Raw genomic sequence first — 16,260 nt, 5'->3', positions numbered from 1 at the left:
ATACTGTACAGTAACACAGATATTAATATTGCATATTAAGCAATTCTTTAGGTTTCCTACTCAATAGCCTGTAGGCCTATTACTGAAACCATGCCTCAAAATATCCTACAGATGTTACAAAATGGTCATCAATGTACTGCAGCTTACCTATAGTTCAGGAGAGCAGTTATTATTTGTAAAATTCTGTATAACATCCAGTATTCACTGTCAGTCAACTCTAAGCGATTTAACAAAATTAAATGTTTTATTTTTCTAAAACGTTTTAAACAAAGATCAAGATAATTGTTGATTTTATCGTATAACTCCATAATGCGGTTAATGATTTGTGTTTTGTTTTTGACATCAAACTTAAAAGGTGAGCTTAATTATAATATTGACTGGTGTTAACAATGTAATGTAGTTGTATTGAACATCAATATCTCTCCTGTAATGCTTAGAGAAAAGTCATCTATCCATGAGACAAATATTAAAAGATTTACATGATGCATGCCCCTTTTCATTTTAGTAAATTGATTTTGATAATTGTCGTTTGATCCCTTTTTTTATGATAGTAGCTGCATCGCTAAAATATAAATAAACAGTTATTTACACTACAGTAATATTTCTGATCTGTATAATACAGCGCTGCATTTATCGCAGATATGCGTTGCATCCAGCGTTTTACAAAGCGCTGTCAATAAATTCCTCTGGTTAGCTGAGTGATAATGGCTTCTGCAAAATGCTAGAAAACCAGATGTTTAACTCCAGCTTTTAGAAGCATATAGTTTTGGTTTGATAAAACAAAAATTGTGCATCAAACCAAAATCACTGTTGAGCTAAAAATGCTTAAAAAGGTATCATCATCATCATCAGGCACCATCTCCGCTTGCAGCAGATTGCACATCAACATGGGTTAATTATTGTTTCCAAGAGTGGCGATTTTGAGTTAACTCACCCAGTGTCGCCAAATTGAGTCCAACCCATGTCTGAATGTTGTCTTGACATCATTTTGGCTGTCTGCCACATTTGCTGTTTCCTTCGACCTTACGTGTAAACTTTGCTGATTGCAAATTTTGATTTGATATATTGATTCTATATGATTTCACAAGTCGTACTGCTTTGATGCTGGCTCAAGGCAAATGGGAAGACAATGATTGATTTGTGTCATATTGTCATTAGAAGATTGTCTTAGAAGGCCAGGGGGCTTTTTTGCCAAGGTCAAGTGCTACGTTTTGTCTGGCCTCTACTTTTCGACCAACCTGCGGCTTAACCCTTAAACGCCTATGTGTTTCACCAACCGTTATTACCTATCTGGGTCTCAAATGACCCGGCCTGTTAAAGGGTATTGCTTTATCTTTCAATTTGTACATTTTTCTTAAATATGGTTATAAAACAAATCACTGTGTTGCAATTTCACTATTATACACTCCAAAGCATAATACTTCGAAAAAAACTAACAAAATTTGCAATAATTGCAAATGTAACATTTTTTTTTTGTGCAAAAGTAACCGAATTTAAGATCAACACTGCAAACTGTTAGCAACAGAAAAGAATTGAAATAATGTGTAACTTCAAAACTCAACAAATGCTCAAGTTAGTGAAAGAAAAGCAATAAATTGCAATTTTCTACTAGGCTACTAGGTGCTCTAATGTGGTAGCCTAGCCATGATGACTCTAAGCACAAAAATCATGCTGCACAATAGGGGCATAAAACCGTGACTTGTAGGTGATCGATACAACACGGCTCATTACATTCCTCGCACACATGAGGTGTTTTACGATCCAGAGAAGATGGACAGATGTGGCACCGCCGTCTATTACGCTTTGCACCCTCATGTGTAGCTGATGATTGAGAAGAGTCGATGTCAATTTTGTATCCACATTTTTGCAGCGATAGTTTAGCAGCTCTTGGAAGCTGTTTTACTTGCACTCGACGTTGTAGCCATGGATGAAGCAAACTCATATCTAAGTTTGCCAGAAATATTCGGCGTCGATGACTTGCTTCTTTTTCTTTTCTTGGAAATTTAGCTCGGAAGACCACCATGCTATTGATACCCGCAATATTGAGGCAGTTGTAGAAGTAGGCAAGTGGCCAGCGATTTGTCCTTTTCTGCACACTGTAGTTGTGACAAAGTTGGTCAACTTTGTCAACAGCTGCTTTAGTAGCATTATAGGCTTGTATCATGTCAGGTAAACCTTTATCTGCATCAACTTTGCTATCATCAGGCCCGGATTTAGGGGGGGGGGGGCAGAGGGTGCAGGTTCTCCGGGCCCCCCGACTTTTCAAGGGCCTCCTTACGTGGAAAAAATGTGATTTTATGTTATTATTATTTTTGTTCTTTTTGCCTGTGAAGTTTCTTCAAAATGCTGTGCAGTGCTGGATTAATGCTACTGTAGACGTAGAGGTGTTTTTTTTGCTCGTGGGCCCCCCTGATCTAAAAGTGCCCCGGACCCCCCATCAGCTAAATCCGGCTCTGGCTATCATTATGCATAGTTGATAGTAAAACTACAACTTTTTATTTCCTTGGCACATACGATACTAACGTTTACCTGTCACTAAAGCCAAACAAGCTTGACCCAACCCTTTTCGTCTTTCTTGTTGCAAATTCAACGGGAAGCTCTCGCCTATTTTCAACTATACAAAACTTTCACCAATGATTGAAAAGATAGAAGTTGCTTTATGGTTTATTTACTATACGAATTAAGTTTAATGTTTGTGGTAGCCTACTTTAAAGAGTTACTGCTGGCAAAATAAACTGTTAGTCAAAAAAAGTTGCACTATTACTTAACATGGGTCTCTAAAGACCCTATAAGTTTTTTCTTCTAAAACAGCAGTAACTAGTTTACCAGTGGAATATTTTTAAATTATAAATGTGAAATGGGAGAAGAATAAGTGCTTTGAGAATACTGGAAGTCACACAGAATATGGCTAGAATGTAAAGACCTCTGGGTCACTAGAGACCCACATAGGCGTTTAAGGGTTAAGTGGCCCTTTTAGGACCAGATGCTCCAGCCAGTACAGCTGTAGTAGAGGTCATCGAGGCAATGAAACTCTCTCAACGAGTTAAGGTAGTACTGTAGTCTATTGAGAGAGTAACGAAATAAGTAAAAAATATATATCAAAATTGGAATAAATTTGTCATAGTATTTAAATAATAAAACTTTGGTAGAGAGTTTGCTTTGTTGAACCTTAGAGAAATAAAACATAGTAACTTTAGCGGGTTTAGCATACTTTATTTCACACAAAATATAACATAATTAAATAAAATAAACTCAAACGTTTTCGACTCGTACGTGTGTCCTCATCAGGAATTAAATCTGCAATACATAAAATGAAAAATCGTAAGATAAATTTGACTATGCACTGTAACTGTAACGACACTCTGGACTGAAAGCACAAACTGAACAAATGATACGAGAATGATTACGAGTAAATTATGCGGTGGGAAACAGATCACGTGAGGTGTAAACTACAGGCATTGGACAAAACAATTAGAAAACACACAAAAGGAACGATGAGCCACAGGCGAATAACTGCCGGTTAAGAGATGGATTGTTACGTTTGATTCCTAAGGCTTCCATGATCTTAGTCTGAAAATCAGATCTGCCTCGAGAGATGATTTTAAATTGGTCGATCAAGACATTGTCAGTGCACGTTTCACAAGAGGCGATGTGCTCTTTATTCGCCTGTGGCTCATCGTTTCTTTTGTGTGTGTTCTAATTGTTTTGTCCAATGCCTGTAGTTTACACCTCACGTGATCTGTTTCCCACCGCATAATTTACTCGCAATCATTCTCGTATCATTTGTTCAGTTTGTGCTTTCAGTCCAGAGTGTCGTTACAGTTGCAGTGCATAGTCAAATTTATCTTACGATTTTTCATTTTATGTATTGTAGATTTAATTCCTGATGAGGACACACGTACGTGTCGAAAACGTTTGAGTTTATTTTATTTAACTTTGTTGCTTTGTTGAAATTACAATGCCCTTTTTTTGATCTGCTATTTTGTTGTGTATGTTTAGGAGGAATTTCACTTCCAACCATTGAAACAAACCTTCCATCACCAACCAATACTTTAGCGACTGGTTATCCTGGTCTTGTTGTGACAGCTCAGTTTGAAAAAGATGATTTTGAAAGTTATCAATGGATAAACACATATGCAGACAACATCAACGTTCCACAGTTTTACGTCGGTGCTGTCGGATGCGTATCAAGACAATCAATTGATTCAACACAATCTTGTGTTGAGAACAATGGAGTGATCACTTCAACTTTGACTTATCTTCAACCACTGACAACTAACCTGGATCTCAGTGTTCGAAGCGGGTCAGTAGCTGCTGGAGGCGATATATCGACATTGCCCATCGTAGTCCAGCTTCCACATATAACTATTCAAAGTAAGTTTTTGCTTTTATTTTTCTAAAACTATTTTTTAATGCTACTTCATCATTGCCAATTATTGTTGTCCTTCCACGTAGGCTATAACAGTCCGAGGTAATTTCTGTGGACTTTTGTAAAAGGAAAGATTATTGTCAGATATTCATTTAAAACAGGGGTCACCAACCTTTTTTGCATGCGGGCCACTTTGGCACTAAGGAGAGCTGTGGCGGCCGCACTAATAATATGTTAGGTAGGTTTACTCTATGCTAGAAAAGAACGCATTTCGTACCCAGTATCCAGCGTTACATGTTGTTAATATTTATGTTAGAATAGCCTACCGCAGCAACAAAATTAATCGAATAACGCTACTGCCAGGCCAAGCTCCTTTTACAACACTTTTAACTTTTTTAACAATGCCTAATAAACGAGGCCACTTGTTTTGCGCATTTATAGCGAGGCCAGCGGTTTCATCAGAATATTCATCGCCAAGCATGAGTGGTGTTATCACTTCGCTTCACAAAAATATCTTGCAATTAACAGTTTCAGTAAACAATCAAATGTTCGACATATCGCAATACAGGCAACAGTAGTGACCTGCAAACATATCAGCGAAAAATAGGCTCCATTAACAGGGAGACAGAAACCAGGCACCATGACACAAACGCTTGTGGAAATCATCGACAAAAACGTTTCTATCGTAATGCATGAACAGTCTTCCCTTTAAAAAAGCAATGAGTTGGTTTTTCATCCTTTTTGTGAGAGTCTATAAAACCGCCTTTCTTTGATTATATTAGACAACTGTCACTTGCGGTGCTTATCAGCATGGCAAGAATTTGTTGATTAACAACATTTTGCAGTACTAAGATAAATATTTTCATAATACAACTAGAAAAAGTCTTTAAATTTATATATAGGGTAGTGCGGGGCAAGACTAGTCACATTTTGGTATTATTGTGTATATCTTCACATAAAGTTAAAAATGTCTCAATTTTTAGTGTTAAACAGTTGTACTAAGGCTTCCTTAAACATGATGGCAAAAAAAAAGTGAGATTTATTTTTAAGTTATGTTATTACAACATCATTTTTACGACAGAGTCAAATGACTGGTTTTGCCCCTAAGTAAGGGTAAAACAGGTCAGTGTTTTTTTGATGAAGGAAAGAGTATATTTACACATAAAAAGTGCAGTTACACATACAAAGCGCACTACTGCAGCACATTTGTTCAGAACAGACATCAGCAAACATGCTGGATTCCATTTTATGACATTATTTGTTCAATTGCTGTGCCGAGTATCCATGGTTCTTCTTGACGACAAAACAAACTGAGCAAGGAAGATTATGACAAAATTTGCCATTTTGTTCATGACAATGAGGTCCACATGGTACATACAGTTGTCAAATGTTAGAACAATTGCTTTGTGACCAATCGATACAAACACAATCAAAAATACACTTCAAATGTTTTCTAGTAGCCTCTATAGTTCAATATTGTTACATTTATTTTAAATCTTTCATTTGGGATTTTTTGCGTTTTTGTACAAACTTTGACGCACACTTTCTATAAAAGAAAATTGAAAAACCATTGATAAATTTTGCATGGTAGCCTTACCATATCTTAGTGAATAAGTGGACAAAATTAATTTCAGTACAAATTTTCACTGGGGTCATGGGCAACCAAGATATTAAAAGGACCCCACTTATTGCTTTTTTTTCATTTCGACCCACGTTTCACATTAAATAAACTCCCAAACCCTTTAATATTTTCTCAGTTTATTGAGAATCTTATAAACAACATTTTTACCAAATTTCAGCCAAAACTAATCAAAAATGAGGTCTTGGCAAGGTTTTAAATTTTGGAAAATCTTAGCCGGGAGCTGGAAACGGCCAAATTTGGATGTCTATGACCTTTGACCTTTTAGAGTGACAATGTAAACGATGTTATTTTTTCAATATTTGGCACAAGTACTATCACCTGTAAAAAATTTGGGTTGTTACCTAATTTGGTTTAGCAGTGATAGGGCCTCAAACATGGCCAGAAATAAAAAAATCGTGCCCCCTTGGCATACCCCCTCAAAACTAAATGCTTCGCTCACACTAGGATAAGCTGATTTTTGATTTAATAGGCAAATAATACCCTATGAACCAAATGCTAAATTCTTTGGTTAAAGCATTTAGCATTTTCACCAATTGAGGCAAAAATTTGGCACAGCACTTCGTGACTGACTTGTGTTGCCCCAACCAAAATAGCCATGACTGAACAAAAATAAATACCCAATAAAACTAATTTCCAAGGAAGAACTACAAAATGAGTAGTTTTGAGACAAAGTACAATAATTGTAATTTGTTTAAACTAGAAAGTCTTGGTTTAATTAACAATTTTCATAGTGTAATGCTCTGTTTAGTCGAAACCACAAAAAAAAAGTTAGTCCAAAATATGAAGGTAAAATTTTACACCAACTTACGTTTCGCAGCCCAGACAAAGACAGCAAGCAAAAACTGCACAGCAGTTGCTGTTGTTGAACCACAAAAGAACCACCAAGTGCTCTAAAGCATTTTTTTGAGTGTATTATTTCCCAAAAAAAAGTTATGCTTGATTAAAATCAAACTGGCCGGTTTTACCCGACGACTTGTTTTGCCCCGAACTACCCTAATATTTTGCCAATTTATTATTATAAATTCAGTTGGCACACTGACCTATTTTGCCAACAAAACTTTCATAAAATGAACACTGCTTGTAAAACACAATAACGGTGAAATGTAGCCTACACTAGTGTTTGCATGACATTTACAAACTTAAAATAAGCGACCCTATCAAGGGCGCGGGAAGTAGGGGTGCTCAAGGGGCTGCAGCCCCCCCTAGAGCTATTTCAGCCCCCCCTGGAAATTTCGATAATTGCTTCAGCCCCCCCTAGAAAATTCTGACAATTTCAGTTACATAACATATTTTCAGTAATCGTGTTGCAAAACGTTTTTCTTGGGTTTTATAATGCTCCCGATTCGAAATCGGAAACGTTGTTTTCGTGTATTACCGATTTGTTTTCCCTGCTGAATTTGCCGATTGAACGCCTTCAAGGCTACTGTCTTGACGGTGCAGCAAATACAGTATGTCTGGTTGCTAGAAGTGAGTGCGGGCCAAACTTAAAGCATTATGCCCTGGATCGGTATACATTCACTGCAGTAATCATGCTCTCGATTTGATTTTGCAAGACGTTGTAAAGGAAGCGAGGCTTATTGCCGATGCCTTAAACTTCGTTCAAAGTGTTGCAGTTGTAATTCGTGAATCGTCTAAACGTAAATCTTCATTCATGTCGCTTTTTGGTTCCGATGAAGTTGCCTGCAATTGGCTGGGTTTGCGTCCTACTCGTTGGTGCTTTCGTGCTTTTGCCTCGCTCGTGTTGTTAAGTGCTACCCTACCCTGTCGCAATGACTGACCGACATGACAGAAGATAGTGCAATGCGAGGAGACGCACGTGCAAAAATATTCGGCTTTGTAAAACAAGTACGCACGATGCGGCTTTATATTGCGATTACCTGCAGTGGTGAAGTTTATCAGCCTGCAGAAGCCGTCGCAAGACAGCTCCAAAACAAGAAGATTTCTGCTTCTTCAGTTTTTAAATCCATCACCATTCTCCGCAAACGGATTAAAAATCTCAGAAAAGATGAATCCATTTCCAAGCTTATGGATGCAGCGAACGTCTTTATGTTTGCCGATAACCTAAAAACGCCAAAGAATCCCCGAGTGGGCAAAACTCCAGCAAGGATTCGAAACACAGAAGAATCCGATGGTTTGTCGTCTGCGGGAGAAAGAGCGTGGAAACGGTAATAGGCTACATTGAAGCCCTTGATTTGGTTCAAGCTGAGCTTGATCGAAGATTCGACCAGGCGGATCTGCTTACAGCAGCCAACAGATAAAAGGCCCTTCTGAGCTGTGCAAATGGTGAGGAAAGATCTGATAGGCTACTGAGAACAGCTTATCTGATGCCATCAGAAAAGATCGCCTAAAAATCGAACTTTCCTTGTTCAGCGAAGTTGTAAGTGGAAAAACCGCAAACTCCGTTCAAAAGGTTGCTGAGATACTATCACAACTAAATCCAGGGCCGGATTTAAATGATAGGGGGCCCAGAGCACTTTTACATCGGGGACTCCCGGCGAAAAACTACTACGTCTACAGTAGCATTAATCCTGGACTGCACAGAATTCTGTAGAAACATTAAAGGCTAAAAGAAAAAAATAACACAAAATCACATTTTTTCCACGTCGGGGGCCCCTTTCAAAAGGGGGGCCCGGGGCACCTGCATCCTCTGCCCCCCCCTCCCAAAATCCGGGCCTGAATAAATCCTCAAACACTAGATCTTTTCAAAGAATTGCGAAAATTCGTGGAGCTCTGCCTTTGCCTCCCTGCTTCAGCTGCAACATCAGAACGTTCTTTTTCTGCTCTAAGACGCTTGAAAACGTGGTTGAGAATCTCAATCACACAAAAAAGACTTAGGGTACTCATCTTGCGTTGATGCATATCCACCAAAACATTTTGGACTCTGTCGATGTCAAAGAACTCATGACACAGTTCCTAGAGAAAACACCTGAGCGAAAAGCAATCTTCGGAAGCGTGTGAGAACTCACTTCCACAAACTATCGTTTTCAAATCACTTTCTAATTTGTACGTTTTCATTTGAATTTTCTGAACAGTTGCTTTGTTGTTGCCGTTTTTCATTTGTCATAATTTACAATGCAAGTGTTTTGGCGTCGGCTCTTACACCGGAGGGGACCGAATGCTTATAGGCTACTACCACTTTTAAATGCTGACCCATATAAGGGGGGTCTGGGGGGCAAATCTCCCCAGAAGCTGACAACACTACGGCATCTTCAGCCCCCCTAGAGAAAAATAGTTCCCGCGCCACTGGACCCTATGCTCACAGACAATTTCGAAATTCGAAAACAGAAGCTTTAATCAACCACTAGGAGAGTGTGGCTGGACATCGCATTAGAATAACTTTAAGCGACCCCAGCCTAGAATTACAATCTGATTGGTCGGTCAGTGGAATCGTATGCAAAGCAAAAATATGCTTCCCAAAAAGTATTTTTTTGCCTTCATGCTCTTTAAATCCTCAAGAAAAGTATTTTTGATTATACTTGTACGCTGATACCTTCTGCGGGCCGCACATAACAGCGTGGTGGGTCGCATGCGGCCCGCGGGCCGCCAGTTGGTGACCCCTGAAAGAGGTTTGTTATTTGGTGTAGCGTTATTTACCTGTTCCATGAAGAAAAAAAAAGATACGTAATGCAATAAATATTAAAATTAGTTTAAATATATTTTTAATCAGTCTAGATTCGTGATAAAAATTTACAGAGCGGAAAACTATGTTGGAGCGGAAAACTCCATTATTACAAAGCAGATAAAGTTGCATCATGGAGCATATTGGTTCGTTAAACAGATTCTAGGAAATGTATAAATTCATTCTTTGCTTCAGATTGCCCACAAACACTCGAAGACAACGTCACTGTTCAATTCAACTCAGGTGGATACAATGACGTTGGGACATTCACTTGTTTTAACAATGGACAATTGTTCTATTCAAACGGAAGCCAACCTACTTCTGACCGAACTACTTGTCAATACAATGCTAAATGGAGTGGTCAGGATAATCTACAGTGTTGGGAAGGTAATTAGGGAAAGTAAATTATTCTACTTACTTACTTACTTAGCCTACTTACTTATTAAAGCCATACTGTTATGCATTCTGAGGACAAGTTGGTCTATGACTCTCAGCATTCTTTGTTTCACTTATTTTTATACACTATTTTGCAACTATAAAGATGTCATAGATCTCAAGTAGGCTATTGTCGCACTGAATGCATTTTAGCTACTCCAGTTAAGCAATGAAAATGATATTGGCTACTAAAGCGAATTTAGAAAATAAGCATTTAGCCACGTGCCTCTCCAAAACCACAAAATATGTGCCATTATGTTTTTTGTAAAACTTTCACGTTTTCTCTTAGGCTATTCAACTACATCAGGGGCAGAGGGTGCAGGTTCTCCGGGCCCCCCGACTTTTCAAGGGCCTCCTTACGTGGAAAAAATGTGATTTTATGTTATTATTATTTTTGTTCTTTTTGCCTGTGAAGTTTCTTCAAAATGCTGTGCAGTGCTGGATTAATGCTACTGTAGACGTAGAGGTGTTTTGTTTTGAGCGGGGCCCCCCTGATCTAAAAGTGCCCCGGGCCCCCCATCAGCTAAATCCGGCTCTGGCTATCATTATGCATAGTTGATAGTAAAACTACAACTTTTTATTTCCTTGGCACATACGATACTATCGTTTACCTGTCACTAAAGCCAAACAAGCTTGACCCAACCCTTTTCGTCTTTCTGGTTGCAAATTCAACGGGAAGCTCTCGCCTATTTTCAACTATACAAAACTTTCACCAATAATTGAAAAGATAGAAGTTGCGTTATGGTTTATTTACTATACGAATTAAGTTTAATGTTTGTGGTAGCCTACTTTAAAGAGTTACTGCTGGCAAAATAAACTGTTAGTCAAAAAAAGTTGCACTATTACTTAACATGGGTCTCTAAAGACCCTATAAGTTTTTTCTTCTAAAACAGCAGTAACTGTTTTACGATGAGCCACAGGCGAATAACTGCCGGTTAAGAGATGGATTGTTACGTTTGATTCCTAAGGCTTCCATGATCTTAGTCTGAAAATCAGATCTGCCTCGAGAGATGATTTTAAATTGGTCGATCGAGACATTGTCAGTGCACGTTTCACAAGAGGCGATGTGCTCTTTATTCGCCTGTGGCTCATCGTTTCTTTTGTCTGTGTTCTAATTGTTTTGTACAATGCCTGTAGTCTACACCTCACGTGATCTGTTTCCCACCGCATAATTTACTCGCAATCATTCTCGTATCATTTGTTCAGTTTGTGCTTTCAGTCCAGAGTGTTGTTGCAGTTGCAGTGCATAGTCAAATTTATCTTACGATTTTTCATTTTATGTATTGCAGATTTAATTCCTGATGAGGACACACGTACGTGTCGAAAACGTTTGAGTTTATTTTATTTAACTTTGTTGCTTTGTTGAAATTACAATGCCCTTTTTTTGATCTGCTATTTTGTTGTTTATGTTTAGGGGGAATTTCACTTCCAACCATTGAAACAAACCTTCCATCACCAACCAATACTTTAGCGACTGGTTATCCTGGTCTTGTTGTGACAGCTCAGTTTGAAAAAGATGATTTTGAAAGTTATCAATGGATAAACACATATGCAGACAACATCAACGTTCCACAGTTTTACGTCGGTGCTGTCGGATGCGTACCAAGAGAATCAATCAATGAAATACAATCTTGTGTTGAGAACAATGAAGTGATCACTTCAACTTTGACTTATCTTCAACCACTGACAACTAACCTGGATCTCAGTGTTCGAAGCGGGTCAGTAGCTGCTGGAGGCGATATATCGACATTGCCCATCGTAGTCCAGCTTCCACATATAACTATTCAAAGTAAGTTTTTGCTTTTATTTTTCTAAAACTATTTTTTTAATGCTACTTCATCATTGCCAATTATTGTTGTCCTTCCACGTAGGCTATAACAGTCCGAGGTAATTTCTGTGGACTTTTGTAAAAGGAAAGATTATTGTCAGATATTCATTTAAAACAGGCGTCACCAACCTTTTTTGCATGCGGGCCACTTTGGCACTAAGGAGAGCTGTGGCGGCCGCACTAATAATATGTTAGGTAGGTTTACTTTATGCTAGAAAAGAACGCATTTCGTACCCAGTATCCAGCGTTACATGTTGTTAATATTTATGTTAGAATAGCCTACCGCAGCAACAAAATTAATCGAATAACGCTACTGCCAGGCCAAGCTCCTTTTACAACACTTTTAACTTTTTTAACAATGCCTAATAAACGAGGCCACTTGTTTTGCGCATTTATTGCGAGGCCAGCGGTTTCATCAGAATATTCATCGCCAAGCATGAGTGGTGTTATCACTTCGCTTCACAAAAGATATCTTGCAATTAACAGTTTCAGTAAACAATCAAATGTTCGACATATCGCAATACAGGCAACAGTAGTGACCTGCAAACATATCAGCGAAAAATAGGCTCCATTAACAGGGAGACAGAAACCAGGCACCATGACACAAACGCTTGTGGACCCCCACCTAGAATTACAATCTGATAGGTCGGTCAGTGGAATCGTATGCAAAGCAAAAATATGCTTCCCAAAAAGTATTTTTTGCCTTCATGCTCTTTAACTCCTCAAGAAAAGTATTTTTGATTATACTTGTACGCTGATACCTTCTGCGGGCCGCACATAACAGCGTGGTGGGTCGCATGCGGCCCGCGGGCCGCCAGTTGGTGACCCCTGAAAGAAGTTTGTTATTTGGTGTAGCGTTATTTATCTGTTCCATGAAAAAAAAAAGATACGTAATGCAATAAATATTAAAATTAGTTTAAATATATTTTTAATCAGTCTAGATTCGTGATAAAAATTTACAGAGCGGAAAACTATGTTGGAGCGGAAAACTCCATTATTATAAAGCAGATAAAGTTGCATCATGGAGCATATTGGTTCGTTAAACAGATTCTAGGAAATGTATAAATTCATTCTTTGCTTCAGATTGCCCACAAACACTCGAAGACAACGTGTATGTACAATTCAACTCAGGTGGATACAATGACGTTGGAACATTCACTTGTTCTAACAATGGACAATTGTTCTATTCAAACGGAAGCCAACCTACTTCTGACCGAACTACTTGTCAATACAATGCTAAATGGAGTGGTCAGGATAATCTACAGTGTTGGGAAGGTAATTAGGGAAAGTAAATTATTCTACTTACTTACTTACTTAGCCTACTTACTTATTAAAGCCATACTGTTATGCATTCTGAGGACAAGTTGGTCTATGACTCTCAGCATTCTTTGTTTCACTTATTTTTATACACTATTTTGCAACTATAAAGATGTCATAGATCTCAAGTAGGCTATTGTCGCACTGAATGCATTTTAGCTACTCCAGTTAAGCAATGAAAATGATATTGGCTACTAAAGCGAATTTAGAAAATAAGCATTTAGCCACGTGCCTCTCCAAAACCACAAAATGTGTGCCATTATGTTTTTTGTAAAACTTTCACGTTTTCTCTTAGGCTATTCAACTACATCAGATTAACCTGGACAGCGGTGTAAGATACTCGTGTTTTAAATTAGGAATGAGTTTGAGAGATAGAAATTTAGTTTTGCATTTTTGAAATGCTAAACGCTGAATTTTTTTTTTACCAGGCTAACGAGGCTCTGGTGAAGCTAGTTGGGCCAGCCACCCGCTAGTGCGAAATTACGATTTCGAAACATCAAAAAACTATATTTTGCAACCAACTGGTGTAAAATAAATTATTATTATTATTTTCATGTTATACAGTAGAATTCGTCTGTAGTGACTTTGGCTATAGTGACACTTCGCCTATAGTGACACCTGTTGCAAAGTCCCGTTTGCATACGCAACAGTTGAGTAGAATTCGGCTATAGTGACACTTCGCTTATGGTGACACTTTTTCCGCGGTCCCTTCAGGTGTCACTATAGGCGAATTCTACTGTATTAGGATTAGCCTACCTCTAGCCTGCAGTTAGAATATTGATGTATGAACGTAAAACTGAGTGGCTACTTTGAATAGATTTTGCATTGAAACCAAAAGCATGGCAGATATGTTCATACCAAATTTTTTGTTGAAAATTTTCTCGCAGTAAATTGACGATAAATAATTGTTGGTTGTTTTCTAAAAATGAAAACTCAGACTTTGATATTAATTTCGTTCAACTGCTATTGCAACTTTTCGACTTCTGCATTCTAATGCAGACTGGCTCTTTAAACTGAATTGTTATTCCAGATCATCGTCAAGTCAACGACGGTTGGATTGAAGTAGGGAACGGACTCAGATATCGAATGACTCCTTCTAAGTTGAATTGGAATGCTGCAAGGAATTGGTGTCTCGGTGCTGGAGGAGACTTGGCAACAAGTGGAATGAGAGAAGATTATTGGACAAGAGTGTGAGTGGATAGCAAACTACAAAATTCTTTATTAAACAGATTATAATGAAATAAACATGATATTTTGAGATGTTTTCTGAGACAAACTGTATATTGATCTTTTGTAACGGCCAAATTGAATGACTTTTCATCAGGGCCAACCGGACAAGTTTGTAACTGAAGAAATTGGATTCATCAGACAGTTGATGTGGGTAGTGGAAGCAAAAAACACAATTCAAACTTTTTGTGGTTGGCTACATGCAAAGGCTGGGCAACCAAACACTTAAACAACTGAAACACCTATTTGCTGTCTATCCATTTGAAAACAAATAATGATCATTCAGCCAGAGCGCTTTTTGCGCTTATGCCTCGTGGAAATTTATTTCATGCTATTGAAAGTGTAATTTTCCCAATTTTTTTATAACATATTATTTGTATTTTCAAGAGCCATAGCCAACATCATGCTGCTGAAAGACGACCTCACCTGGATTGGACTTAACGACCTCGATAATGAAGGTCAGTGGATGTGGGTGGATGGTGAACCAGCCACTACTTCAAACGCCTTCTGGGACCAAGATGAACCCAGCAACAGCAACGGCAACGAAGACTGCGGACAAATAGATCTTTCCAGAGATTTCCAATCCAATGATAAATATTGCGACAACAAATTTTATGGTCTGTGCGAAGCAGTAATTAAGCACTGAACATAATTGCAGATAAATTTGGATGACATTCAATCTATTCACCATGAGTATTAGATTTAATAATTTATATTCACTGATTTGCTATTTTTTCTGTAATCTTTAGCGTAACTTTGTTTTCAAATGGACGTTGTAATAAACTTGAGCTCGAATGAAAATATTTGTTTGTAAATCCATCAAACAAGCAAATTTGAACTTATGTTATTTCATTTTATATGTTTCTTGTCATTTCTTGGCTGTCAAATGTGTAATAGAAATTTAAAAACTGAACATTTTTAATTGCGGGTGCGTTATTTTGAAATACACTATTCTTAACTTGAATGATTACGCAACCCAACTTATGCAATCAGAGCTTCCACTTTTGTTCAAAAATTTGTAACAACGGAGATCCCGGGGGTGAGCCTTATTAGCTGCAGGTACCTTACATTGCAAAAAATGCTTCTCATAATATGGAATAGTTCAGCTTGTGATTAACTGGTTTGTTTAAGCCATAGCGACTTATATACACACGTACAGGCCTTGTAAGAAACTGCATTTTTTATTTTGAACTCTGCTAAATGTACTTTATTTCCATTTGAAATGATATTTTTAAAATCCAAATTAGCAAACTGTGATCTCTTAATCTCAAATTTCTGCAAAACTCCCAGTTTTAAATTAACCTCAAATTTCTGCAAAACTCCCAGTTTTAAATTAACAAACAAAATTTAAAATAACAAACAAAATTTTAAATTTGTTATTTTTTAAATCAGTTTTAAATTATCAAACAAACTTTAAAATTAACAAACACTTTTAGGGCAAATATTAGTAATAAAATCGTACTATTAGCGTATCGATTTATGATATTGAAATATTGTTTCGTTCTTCAATCATCATTGGGAAATTCTTTACCAATATAATGTTGCAGAGGTGTTGCCATATCACAACACATCCATCCGTTAAATAGAAAGGAAGACAAACTTGTTCCCAAATAATGTCACGTGATTCTTTTGGAAAGAAAACACGATTATTCTGTACATATAGACATAAACATGAACGTGACTGAAGGGTTGTAGTAATTGAGATCAGGAGACTAAAAAACGAATTAAATTTCTTGTATAGATAAATTGAAGAGCTTGCAAACTTCCACGTTAACTTATTTTCAAATAAACTAATTTCTCGTTTATGCATACAACCTCTAAGC

At 37.6% G+C, this 16,260-nt stretch overlaps 1 protein-coding gene across 1 annotated transcript; it reads left to right on the top strand.

The window, feature by feature from the left end:
• Positions 1-269: 269 nt before the first annotated feature.
• On the top strand, positions 270-15,401 carry LOC145780954 (uncharacterized). The gene is made up of 7 exons (XM_082592633.1): positions 270-355; positions 4,000-4,374; positions 9,826-10,017; positions 11,480-11,854; positions 12,977-13,168; positions 14,241-14,400; positions 14,825-15,401. The coding sequence occupies exons 1-7, from the start codon at positions 310-312 to the stop codon at positions 15,081-15,083; spliced, it is 1,599 nt and encodes a 532-aa protein (XP_082448759.1). The 5' UTR covers positions 270-309; the 3' UTR covers positions 15,084-15,401.
• Positions 15,402-16,260: the final 859 nt, after the last annotated feature.

Source organism: Aplidium turbinatum, chromosome 12, assembly GCF_918807975.1.
Source record: "Aplidium turbinatum chromosome 12, kaAplTurb1.1, whole genome shotgun sequence".
In the NCBI taxonomy this organism is placed as follows: domain Eukaryota; kingdom Metazoa; phylum Chordata; class Ascidiacea; order Aplousobranchia; family Polyclinidae; genus Aplidium; species Aplidium turbinatum.
Note: the sequence above shows the minus strand (reverse complement) of the source record. Positions and strands in the feature narration are given on the sequence as shown.

Excerpts from the sequence above, each read along its gene's own strand:
- LOC145780954 (XM_082592633.1), top strand. The coding sequence starts at position 310 with ATGCGGTTAATGATTTGTGTTTTGTTTTTGACATCAAACTTAAAAG. Across the intron at positions 10,018-11,479 it reads TAATCTACAGTGTTGGGAAG|GGGGAATTTCACTTCCAACC; the intron begins GTAATTAGGGAA and ends GTTTATGTTTAG. Across the intron at positions 11,855-12,976 it reads TCCACATATAACTATTCAAA|ATTGCCCACAAACACTCGAA; the intron begins GTAAGTTTTTGC and ends TCTTTGCTTCAG.